The 12,220-nt window shown below is 42.4% G+C and overlaps 1 protein-coding gene across 2 annotated transcripts; it reads left to right on the top strand.

The window, feature by feature from the left end:
- The first annotated feature begins 1,078 nt into the window (after positions 1 to 1,078).
- Positions 1,079 to 11,978, top strand: MAPK1IP1L (mitogen-activated protein kinase 1 interacting protein 1 like). 2 transcript variants are annotated; one of them, XM_032875338.1, is made up of 5 exons: positions 1,079 to 1,186; positions 3,052 to 3,206; positions 9,101 to 9,122; positions 9,825 to 10,529; positions 11,523 to 11,978. In XM_032875338.1, the coding sequence occupies exons 3-5, from the start codon at positions 9,105 to 9,107 to the stop codon at positions 11,532 to 11,534; spliced, it is 735 nt and encodes a 244-aa protein (XP_032731229.1). In that variant the 5' UTR covers positions 1,079 to 1,186; positions 3,052 to 3,206; positions 9,101 to 9,104; the 3' UTR covers positions 11,535 to 11,978. The 2 variants fall into 2 exon arrangements, with proteins under 2 accessions (XP_032731229.1, XP_032731228.1); XM_032875337.1 differs by lacking the exon at positions 3,052 to 3,206 and having other exon boundaries at positions 1,100 to 1,186.
- The last annotated feature ends 242 nt before the right edge of the window (positions 11,979 to 12,220 follow it).

The raw sequence follows: 12,220 nt of genomic DNA, 5'->3' as shown, positions 1-12,220 counted from the left end.
AACGTTTTTCAGTAAAAGACGTGTGTGTGCTGGTGAAGCATACCCAGGAATAAATCTTCGTTTAAGGAAAAAAAAAAATTTTTTTTTTTTTTAATATTTGACAGAGACAGAGCGAGAGAAGGAACACAGCCGGGGATTGGGAGAGGGAGAAGCAGGCTTCCCCACTGAACAGGGAGCCGGGTGAGGGGTAAATACTAGAACCCTGAGATCATGACCCCAGCACAAGTCAGACGCTTGTGACTGACCCACCCAGGCGCCCCAGGAAATTTCTAGTTAGGATGCCCCTCCCTGCCCATTGACCCACTAACGGGCTACAAAAAGAAGATAAATGTTTTAATGATTCTGCATACTTCTAACGTGTTTTTACGTGTACGTACATATTATATGTACATATATTTTCACGCTATGTAATTATGGCATCTATATAACTCGCTAGCAGCTTTCTTGGCGCTGGGGCAATGTGTCAATCATCCTTCAGACCCGACCTGGAGTACGTAAAGGTTTACTCAAAGATGGACATGTGGAGGGAAGAGGCGCTGATCAGGGAAAGGCTGCATAGACAACTTCCAGTCAGTATCAACTGTCAAGCCGTTTACAAACGTCTCCCCTTCCCCGTGCAGTTCCTTTAGCTCTCCTCAGTTTGGGCCCGAGGGCCGGTGGCCGCGTTCACACCCAGCCCGCTTCGAGACCCGGCTGCAAAAACCTCTAAACCTAGGACATCCAAAAAATCAGTCCTTACACCATTCCAGGAAACAAGTTAGCAGTTTCCGTCAGGGTGCCCAGGACATCACTGACTACAGGAATTTCCGGAAAACCGGGGAGCCTTCCGCCCGCCAGAAGAAAACAGCCACGCGGGGCGAGCCGGAAGACCCACCGCGTCAGGCCGCGCTGCGCCGCCGGGCAGGCCGCAGTGCCGCCGGAGGCCTTCGGGGGGCGCGCGCGCTGCCCCGCCCGCCCCGGGAGGAGGGGAGAGCGCGAGCGGGGGCGGTGCGCTCGGCGCTTCCTGTTCCGGCGCCAGGAGGAGCCGCGCGCTGTTAGTGCTGCCGCTGCTGCCGCCGCTGCCGCTGCTGCTGCCGCTGCCGCCGCTGCCGCCACCGTCAGTCACTCCGCGTTCGGTTCTTCGGCACCCGGTTCGCTGGGACCCTTCGCCGCTTGTGAACTTTGCTGCGGGCTCGGATCTTGCCGGGTAAGGCTGCTTGGGCGCTAGTGGGGATCGTGGAGGGGGCCAAGGGAGTGCCCAAGCGGGAGACAGGCGCGGTAACAGAGGTACCTCGAGTCGCCTTTTCGGGGGCCAGGACTAAGCGCCTGCCCGCGCCGTCTTCCTTCGAGCTGCGAGGTGCCCCCTGGTAGCCCCCCAGGGAGAAGGCGTCGGAGGCGGGTGACGTCGCGCCCGACGGGTTTCTCGGCGCTTGACGTCGGGCCTGGCTTGGGGGCGGGGCGGAGAGCGTTCCTGGCCCCTCCCCCACCCACCGCACCCCACCCCACCCCCACCCCTTTCCCGGTCGGCGGGACCCGCTCGGAGGCCGGTTCGCTCCGGTTGATCCCGGACTCCCTTTGTTCGTTTGGCCCTAAAGGGTTCCCGGCTCGCGCCCCTCGGCCCCGACCCCCACCCCCATTTATTAATTTCTAATAAAACGGGAGATACGGGCCTGAATAGTCTTAGGGGAATCTGGCACTTGTTTAAGATTGTCCTCAATGTGACGATGTTCTGGTCGTTATTTAACCAAAGGAATTGCTGGCAAATACATTCGATGAATACACATGACAGAGACCGTGAGAAGTGCTGAGTTCTATGATACTCTCTTTTTTAGGATTTAGGAGCTTATGTTACACATGGAAGCTTATAAATAGCTGAACCATTTCCTCTTTGAAGACCAAGAGCAGTGCTTTTACTGGATAAAATTTCTAATGTTGAGGCATCAAACCATACCGAAAAAAATTTTTTACAGCATTAAAGCTGAAGAAAAACACAGGTCTTACACCTGATGATTTTAAAGCTCTGTTTTGGAAACGAACGTTTATTACAGGCCACGATAGCCTTCAGAGATCTTTCAGAAGTTCTTTGTTCGGCTGTATTCATTGGGTAGGAAGAACAGAAATTATTTTTGGTACTGGCGTCTCTGATTGGAAACTGGTTTGTCTCAGAAAATTCAGTTGGGTTGTGTGTATTAGAATGTTCTTTTCCTCTCTCCAGGAGCAGTAGAGGTAGACCCGTTCCTTAACTGCAAGCCTTGGGGCCAGTGTGTTTTGGAATTCAGAAATCTTTGGATTGTATCTCTAGATTTTAGGAAGAGAATAAGATGCACAGACAAGAGGTATCAGCCCCCCGCCCCACAAAGTCCCTGCAACATCCCCTAAGACAACATTCATATTTGTGCAGTGATAAGTGTGACTTAATGGAAACTATAAATATGCTTAGGTTAGATTTTGCCACCAACCGTTCTGTGCCAGACTTGGGAATGTTTCTTTTATTTTCAAAAGTTTCTGAATGGAGAACTGCAGATAAAGGTTTGCAGACCTATAATAGCAGTTGTAAAAGCTAACATTTGTTCAGTTTTCTTTGTGTGGCAGACATTGACCTGGAGATTTGTTTATGATGTAAGTCTCAGAGCAGGTCCGTGAGAGAGAGACCATTCCTGTCTACCACATCGCTGAGGTTTGAAGAGTTCAGCCTGTCCAGAGCCAGCCAGCGAAGAGCTGTGGTTTTATCTAGGCGGTGGTACCTTTCACCGTCATTCTCAACCTGTGCTACGTGCCTGTGTACAAAGGAAGAGGGGGGAATGTACGTGTCTCCAATCCACTGTTTTTAGAGCACTGTTTTTATAGACACTTACCAGTACCATTTAGTCTTTCACGTCACTAGTCCCTTTATAGATGAAGAAACAGAGTCACTCAGGTGAGCTGAAGCTGATGGAGACCCTCAAACCTTAGCCTAAAGGAGCTCTGCTAAGACTCCTGTCCGTCCCCTTTCTGTATTTCAACCCGTCTGAGCTGCTTACATTTCCCATAGTGTACTCTTCATCTTTTGCACAATCTGCTCTTCTTTCCTAGGGCCTGTCCCACCATCCCCTACTCCCAGCTCTTCCTTCATTGTTCCTACAGACTGCAAAAGAACCTCTTCTCAGGATTCCTCCCCTGATACTCCCTTCCTTGATTCCTTTAGGAGTTTTTTGAGGTACTCTCTTGGTGCCCTGTGCTTACGCCAGGTAAGGTAGTTAACTGTTTAAAGGGTAGTTCTCTACCAGACTGAATTTCCTTAAGGATTTATTCTGTGCAATATTACTCATTTCCCCAAAACCCAACACAGTGCCTGGTATGTGTGTTCCAGGCATAAGTATAAAAAATGATTTTTTTTAATTACATGTCTTTAAAAAGTTTAAAATACTCCAAACCTTTATCAAGTCCCCAGTTCCTTGAGTTACCCAAATGTAAAATAGAACTTATCTGATAAAAGAGCCAATATTAAATATGATCAAATATTCTAATTCAAATTTTGTATTTTTCAGTATATTACCACCATTCCCCTACCCCCCCCCCCAAACATCATTGCAAAAATCCTGATTTTTCTTAGTTTCTTATTTCTTTTTTAAGAGGCGGGGAGGGGCAAAAGGAGAGGGAGAGAATTTTCTTTTTTAAGATTTTGTTTATTGATTTAGACAGAGTGTGGAAGTGAGGGACAGGGGCACGGGGTTGGGGGAGGTAGATCTCAAGGTCACTCCTCTGGGAGCAAGAGCAGGGAGCCTGAAGTGGAGCTTGATTCCATGACCCTGAGATCATCACCTGAGGTGAAACCAAGAGCCAGACGTGCAACCAGCTGAGCCATCCAGGCACCCCTCTTAAGTTTCTTTTAATAAACATCTTACATGTCTATAGTACTTGATAGATTATTAAACATGTTACTTTTAATTATCTGTAAAGTAGTCAGGAGTTAAAACTGTTTTGCAGATGAGAAATGGTCTGTGATTAAGAAGTTTGCCTTAGTCGGGGCACCTGGGTGGCTCCGTGGGTTAAAGCCTCCGCCTTCAGCTCAGGTCATGATCCCAGGGTCCTGGGATTGAGCCCCACATCGGGCTCTCTGCTTGGCAGGGAGCCTGCTTCCTCCCCTCTCTCTCTCTCTCTCTCTCTCTCTCTGCCTGCCTCTCTGCCTACTTGTGATCTCTGTCAAATAAATAAAATCTTTAAAAAAAAAAAGAAAAAGTTTGCTTTAGTCAAAAGGGATTGATGTCCACATTTCATAACTCTCTAGTTCTGTGTTCTTTATCACCCCACCACAATGTGATGACCCTTTGAAATAGGCCTTGTTCGGTGGTCACTAGTGATTTACAGAGTTCAACTTTTAAAACCTCCTTGTGATTGGATTGCCATTTTTTAAAAAAGATTTTATTTATTTATTTGACAGAGAGATCACAAGTAGGCAGAGAGGCAGGCAGAGAGAGGAGAAAGCAGGCTACCCGCTGAGCAGAGAGCCCCACGCCGGGCTCGATCCCAGAACCGTGGGATCATGACCGGAGCGGAAGGCAGAGGCTTTAACCCACTGAGCCACCCAGGCGCCCCTGGGTTGCCATTTTACTCTAAAAGCCGTAAGAGTTACAGAAATGTTTTACCTTTCTAGTATATGTCAAAAGAGATTTGTGCTGTGTTTCAGTTACTATTCTTGCTGCTCAGAAAATAGAATGATTATCTTTCAGGTGATGCATAGATCTGCCATAAAGTAGCAATGGAAAGTTTTGGAAATAATAAGCTTTTCAGTATTCCAGAAAGAAAAAGGAAAATCTCTTGCTCATAAGCACTTTTTTTGGCCAGCTCAGGGTTACATTGGCCTCATCTTAATTAGCATAATCCATTGGCACCTGAGTGGCTCAGTTGGTTAGGTGTCTGACTCTTGATTTTTGGCTCAGGTCATGATCTGAGGTGGAGTCCCACGTGGGGATCCACATTGTATGGGACCTGCTCAAGAGTCTCTCCCTCTGTTCCTCCTCTAAAAAATAAGCATAATCTAAGTATTTTTGAATGTTTTTAGAAAATCTAGATTTAAAAAATTATGTAGCTCTTCTCATATTCAAACACTAATGTCCAACTCTATTTTTTGCCTTTTTATGATGAAAGTAAGAATAAGTTAGAATGCTTCCTGTTAATAAGAACACTGTATGTTCTACACATGGAGAGAAGGTCACTTTACTAAAAGTGCTGTAGATCAAGAAATGATCTATTTTTAATCCCTTTATTCAGGGCTTCATTACTTAGAAGATTCTAATACTTCCTTTATCTTCCAGGATTTAACTTTTTTTAGGATTTTATTTATTAGAGAGAGACAGAGATAGTGAGAGAGAGCACAAGTGGGAAAGAGAGGGAGAAGCAGGCTCCCTGCTGAGCAGGGATCCAGACTCGGGGCTCAATCAGGGCACTTGAGACCATGACCTGAGCTAAAGGCAGACCCTTAACTGACTGAGCCACCTGAGCGTGCCCAGGATTTAATTTTTAACTTCAAATTTGGAAAGCCGGAGTTGTGGGTCAGTTAAATAATATTAATTTGTGGAGTAACTTATATTCTAATGTAATTTTACAACCAGTTAACTTTATATTGTATATATATGTGTATATATTTTTTTAATTAAGAGAAAAGAGAATTCTGAAAACCCAAACAGCAAGACCACATGAAATTGAATGTATTACTCTGTTAGTTCTCTGCTTCAGAATTAATGTGAACTTTGATACAGAACCATTTTCTGTTTCAGAAAGGCTTACCCTATTCAAAAAGCATGTTAATCTTATGTAGACTTTGAACTTCCAAACTTGCTATGCACTGATAAAGTCCCTTCAGGTGTTCATCCTAAGAATTTACTATTGTGTGATACAGTGTTTTAGTATAAAACCTTAATGTGGGAATGAATGGATAGTTGCATTTGCTGTATATTCTAGATGTTTTTGATGATCTGAGTAAATAGCAAGGTTATAGCAGTTGTAGCTTCATATTTTTCTTTATCATTCCTGTTAGCCGATTGTACTTGAAAGTAACACTCTAAGAATGCAAGGGTGGCTCAGTATTAAGCAGTTTTTATATATAATTGTCTTTGTGGGTCAAAGGAGAAAAACTAATCAGCTCGTGAGGTGTCAAAAAGATCTGAAGAAATGCAGTGTCTTTAAGTGGTTTTTTCCTTTAAATGTTTTTTAACTAGCAAAATAGGAATAAGTAAATCCAGCAACATAGGCATAAATAGACATCTTTAATGTAAGTTTTTTCATCTCAAACTGAAAATGGGAATTTTATTTAAACGTTAGAAACATTTCCAGGAGATTTGGGAGCAAGACTGTTGTGCTCATTATTTAACATTTCATTATTAAGTTTAGCTGATGCAGAGAAAAGAGATGTAAATATTGGAAAGAGAATGTAAAATTATTATTATCATTGTTACAGATGACATAATTCTTTACCTGAAATCCAGAGAATCAACTGTGACACTTTCAGGAATAAAGTAATTTAGTAATGTCACTGCTTACAAAAGTAATACACTAAAATTTAAAAAGCTTGGGGTGCCTGGCTGGCTTAGTCAATAGAGCATGCAACTCTTCTCAGGGTTGTGGGTTCGAGCCCCACGTTAGGGCCAGAGTTTACTTTAAATATAAATAAATAAATAAACTATTGAGCGATGAATGACAGTGATGGGAACTAGGAAGATATACCTTGTTCTTGAATGAAAAGATTGGATATTTTGAATATGTTACATGTCTTCTAAATTAACTGTAAATACAATGCACTTCCAACCAGAACACCCAACAAATTCTTTTTATTCTATTTTTTTACAAAAAGATCTGGAAAAAAATAAATAGAATATTCAGGAATCTAGGGGGGAAAGACAACAGCAGTAGGTCAACTAACATTAAAATCTGTTAAAAATGGAAAGCTAATGAAATTAAGATGGAATGTGTTGTGGTGCGGATCAGTAGGAAAGAACAGACTTCAAAATATCTATAGGAATAACAGAGACTTTAACCTGGTGGTTAAGAGCCTTGGCTCTGGAGTCAGACTGTATACCTGAGTTTGACCCCTCTTCTACTTGTCACTAGCTCTGTCCCCTTAAACAAGTTAACTTGATGAGTTTCCTTTTCTCAAGCTGTCAACTGAATGGAAGAATTTGTTTCTATTCAATGAGATTACCCACCTAAACACTTTGAGCAGTGTACCTGTTCTGTAATAAATACTCCATTTGTTGTTAGTACTGGCAGTAGAATGTGTTAAGGGTAGCTTGTCGTATCCACCGAGAAAAGGTAGATTATACATTAAGTCAGGGGTGCCTGGATGGCTCAGTCAATTAAGCGACTGACTGCTCAGGTCATGATCTCAGGGTCCTGGGATCAAGCCCCACATCTGGCTCCTTGCAGGAAGTCTGCCTGTCCCTCTGCTCCTCCCCCTGCTCATTCTCTCTCCCTCTCTCTTAAATAAAATCTTTTAAAATGTATGTATTTGGGGGCGCCTGGGTGGCTCAGTTGGTTAAGCAGCTGCCTTTGGTTAAGCAGCTGCCTTTGGCTCAGGTCATGATTCCAGGGTCATGGGATCGAGCCCCACATCGGGCTCCCTGCTCAGCAGAGAGCCTGCTTCTCTCTCTCCCTCTGCCTGTCTCTCAGCCTACTTGTGGTATCTCTCTATCTCTCTGTCAAAATAAATAAATAAAAATATTTTTTAAAAATACGTATTTTAAGTTAGACCATATTAATACTGTTAGAAAGCATGGGTGAATTTTTTGTCTCCTATGTTTCAGAGCTAATCTTAAAATTTTATAAAGCATTAAAGATGTACTAGTAGAAAGGAGTGAAATTGTCAAAGGCAAGAAGAGCACATCCTGTCTTTATTTAAATGAAGTCAAAGAATAAGCAAAAACTAAAAGTGGTTGGTGAGTGGAAGGGCAGTTGATTGGAAAGTAGCATGAGTAAACCTGGAGTGAAGGAAATTGTTTTGTACCTTGGTTAAAGGGGCATATGCAGTTGTCAGAGCTTGTTGATCTAAACACTGCCCATCTGTGCATTTTATTGAGTATTATGCATCACTTTTAGAATTTGACAAAAGTGGCTCGAAGACATGAGCAAATCCACAAAAAAAGTTTATTATAAATTGGGTATGAAACTTTAAAAGATGCTCTACTTTGCACTAAATTTTAAAAATGCCATAGTTAAAATAACAGTGTCAATTTTTAACCTGTCATAATTGAAAACTATTTAGACATTTAATACTCTCCAGTGGTGAATAGGAGTTTTCAAAGATAGTGTAGGGGCACCTGGGTGGCTCATTTAGTTAAGCATCTGCCTTCAGCTCAGGTCATGATCCAGAGGTCCCAGAATCCACCCCCATGTTTGGGCTCCCTGCTCAGCAAGGAGTCTGCTTCTCCCTCTCCCTCTGCCCCTCCCACTGCTCCTTCTCGCAGCACAAGTGCACTCTCTCTCAAATAAATAAGTAAAATCTTAAAAAAAAAAAAAAAAAAGGTATAACTGGCAAAGGACTTTAAAGTGGCATGGACTTTTTTTTTTTTTTAAATAAGATTTTATTTATTTATTTGCCAGAGAGAGCATGAGAGTACAAGCAGGGGGAGTGGCAGGCAGAGGGAGAAGCAGACTCCCCGCCTAGCAGGAAGCTGGATGCAGGAGTGGATCCCAGCACCTTGGGATCATGACCTGAGCTGAAGGCAACAGACTGAGCCACCCAGGCGTCCGGTGGCATGGACTTTTAAGATGGGTTTTAGATAGCCTTACCTGTTGACCGCAGATTTCCCTTTTAGTACTTTTCCTGATGACACATTTACAAGGATATGTGTTGAGAAGTGTTCACTGTATCATGGTCTGAAGCAGCTCAAAGTGCAAAGAACGTAAACTACCACCAAAATGAGAGGCAGACTATATTGTGGATTACTTCTATGTGAAATGCAGCCAGTGGAAGGGGACGACATTTACAGAATTACAATGAAAGTTTGCCCTCTGTAAAGAGAAAGACCTTGCGTATGTGATTAAGTAACAGTGGTATATACAAAGAAAGTTCCTTAAAAAATATATAAGAAATAGTAAGCACTGGTTTTGAAGTATTCTTTTTGTTTTTTTTCTTTCTCTTTTTTAGGAAAATGTCTGATGAATTTTCGGTAAGTTGATGCATTTATCCTTTGTAAGTATTTTGGCTTTTAAGAAAATGACATAGTTCTAACTGCAGGCCATGTAAGTCTTTTAATTTAAAAGAGATGCTTTTTGTGATCCTTGCTTTTGGTTGGGGAGAGGATGTGATTTTCATAGATGATCTGCCTTAATTGACTTAGATACGATATGTTTGAAATTTTGTTCTGTTGTATGTATTTATGAATCCTTAAGTAAAAAATTTTAAAAAGTGTTAGGTTACTTTTGTTCTCTGTTAACATGGCCGTGTTAATAACAGACAGCATTTTTTAATATAACATACACCAGGTACTATGTTAAGGGTATTACATGAATTATCTCATTTAAGCCTCAAATTAATGCTAAACTTTTTTTTTTTTTTTTTTTTTTTAAATGCAGAAACTAAAGCTCAGAGAGGGTATGTAAGTTGTTTACGGTAAAGCCAGGATTTAGTTACACAGTATTTTGAGTAATTGTATTTAGAAAATATGATCTTCTCTAAGAAATTTGCATTGGAAAGTTGATCTTTATATTACATGAGTTGCTTTTACACTGAGCTGTTTGGCTGTTGAAGATGTTCTAGAGGTTTGCAGTCCCTCGCTCTGCAGCTTACTATCTTTGATGGCTTTATAATCATGTTTGACGTGATTTGTCCCTAAATAAGATAGGTAAGACATGCCTGTTTTGTCTTCCAGTTGGCAGATGCACTACCTGAACATTCCCCTGCCAAAACCTCTGCTGTGAGCAATACAAAACCTGGCCAGCCTCCTCAAGGCTGGCCGAGTTCCAGCCCTTGGAATAACCCAAGCGCTCCACCTTCTGTGCCGTCCGGACTCCCGCCAAGTGCGACACCCTCCACTGTGCCTTTTGGACCAGCACCAACCGGAATGTATCCCTCTGTGCCTCCCACCGGACCACCTCCAGGACCCCCAGCACCCTTTCCTCCTTCTGGACCATCATGTCCCCCACCTGGCGGTCCTTATCCAGCCCCAACTGTGCCCGGCCCCGGCCCCACAGGGCCATATCCTACACCAAATATGCCCTTTCCAGAGCTTCCAAGACCATATGGTGCACCCACAGATCCAGCTGCTGCTGGTCCTTTAGGTCCATGGGGATCCATGTCTTCTGGACCTTGGGCACCTGGAATGGGAGGGCAATATCCTACCCCTAACATGCCATACCCATCTCCAGGGCCATATCCTGCGCCCCCTCCCCAAGCACCAGGGGCAGCGCCACCTGTTCCGTGGGGCACTGTTCCACCAGGAGCCTGGGGACCACCAGCACCATATCCTGCCCCTGCAGGATCATATCCCACACCAGGACTCTATCCCACTCCCAACAATCCTTTTCAAGTGCCTTCAGGACCTTCTGGTGCTCCACCGATGCCTGGTGGCCCCCATGTGAGTGTTAAATTTGTTCTTTAAAATGCTCTAATAGTCACATAAGCACAACTGAAAGATTATTTGCCTCCTGTTTTGGATAGAAGATTAGAAAGCATTTAAAACTTTTTAAAAGAGGGGTGTGTGTATATAAGGTAAGAGTAAATTTCAAACTTCAGATAAAGCATTTTGAAGGATGAAAACAAAAGTATTCCTGGTACTTAGAAAAATTTCCCAAAGATCCCCAAAGACTTTGTGATGTAGAAAGCAGTGTCCTCAGTAACACCCTTGAGATAAACTCAGGTGCATTTCATGGGACCTTTTTTTTTAAACTATTTCTCATTCGCATTTTGTACCATCACACCAAAGCACAGTTCAGTAAAACAGTCTCTGCCTGGGTGACTTCATCCAGATGTACATTTTTAGAGCATCTAGGACAATGAATACATAAGATTGCTTGTCCTTCCTGTAACTCTCCCTCGTGTTTCTCAGCCAAAGTTTTGTTAGATCCTCAGCAGCACTGAGCTCCAGAATAGCCCACTGTTCTGCACTGTCAGTCCCAGGCAGTGCCTCATGCGCACTGCCCACCAAGCCAGAGGGCCAGGGTTGGCATCAGAGTTGGAGGACCTGTCTTGGACATAAGACCAAATAGAAAAGAATCCTGATTCTCCGTGGGGGTTGGGACGGGGGGGAGAAAATGACTTACTCTTAACAAAGTAATCAGGTCTCCAGCTAGATGAATCGAATACCCACCTCAAATGTCAAGGAAAAAGGATCCTAATAAAAAGCCCCTAAAACTTGACTTTCATCAGTATAACTTCTTGCTATCCAAATTCCCTTAAAAAGCTTTTTTTTTTTTTTTTTTTTTTTGCAAATTGTATGTCAAAGTAAATGGGATGAGTTGCCATTTGGATTTATTAGGCAATAAGTTTATTTTATTTTAAACCACAGCAAGGAGTTAATAAACTCCACTTAGAAAAACTGGAGGTTTACTTTTTCTTTCTTCTATTGCAGTCTTACCATTAAGTTAATGGATGAAGAGATGACGCTTTGCTTTTTGAAGTACATATATATGCACATGAATGCATATATCAAAATTGCTGGTCTCACTATTCTTAGAGGGCATTCATGAAAGAACAACCCTTGCACCTCTCAGAGAAGATATCTGCCTCTTGTACTTGGATGTATAGTACATCTGATGGATACAATCAGATAAAAATGTAAAAGTAAATCATTCAAATGTGATTTTTATTCGGTTTTTATGGAACGTTAAAGTGATGAAGTATATTGAATAGCTCTTTGATACAGTTTGTTTAAAACAAGTTTTCGATTTGTTTAAATTATGAAACCACACACTTAAAAATCTAAGATGATGTGGATTATTGTTAGAATCTGCAACCTCATTGGCGAATTATTTCAAGTATTTTTCTATAGTCACTTTTCCCCTAAATAAACACACTTTGAAAACAATCACATTGTCATAATTTAAACAAATGATGCCTCTCAACATCTTGAACTGCTCTGTCGCTAGAAAAAATGCACCTGGGCCTCGTGAGGGTGTAGTTTGGATATATATTTTCAAGCTGTTGGTACTTACTGTCAGATGTTGAGTTCCTTAGCCAGGCAGTGTTCATTTTTATCCTCGAGCTTTTAGTAAAAACTTTCCTTTGATTTTTGAGTTCCACCTGATTTGCTTTATTTTTAGCCAGATG

The sequence above is a fragment of the Lontra canadensis genome, unplaced genomic scaffold, assembly GCF_010015895.1.
Source record: "Lontra canadensis isolate GAN:19392208 unplaced genomic scaffold, GSC_riverotter_1.0 scaffold55, whole genome shotgun sequence".
Taxonomy (NCBI): Eukaryota; Metazoa; Chordata; class Mammalia; order Carnivora; family Mustelidae; genus Lontra; species Lontra canadensis.
The sequence above is the reverse complement of the archived record's forward strand: the minus strand, read 5'-3'. Positions and strand labels throughout refer to the sequence as shown.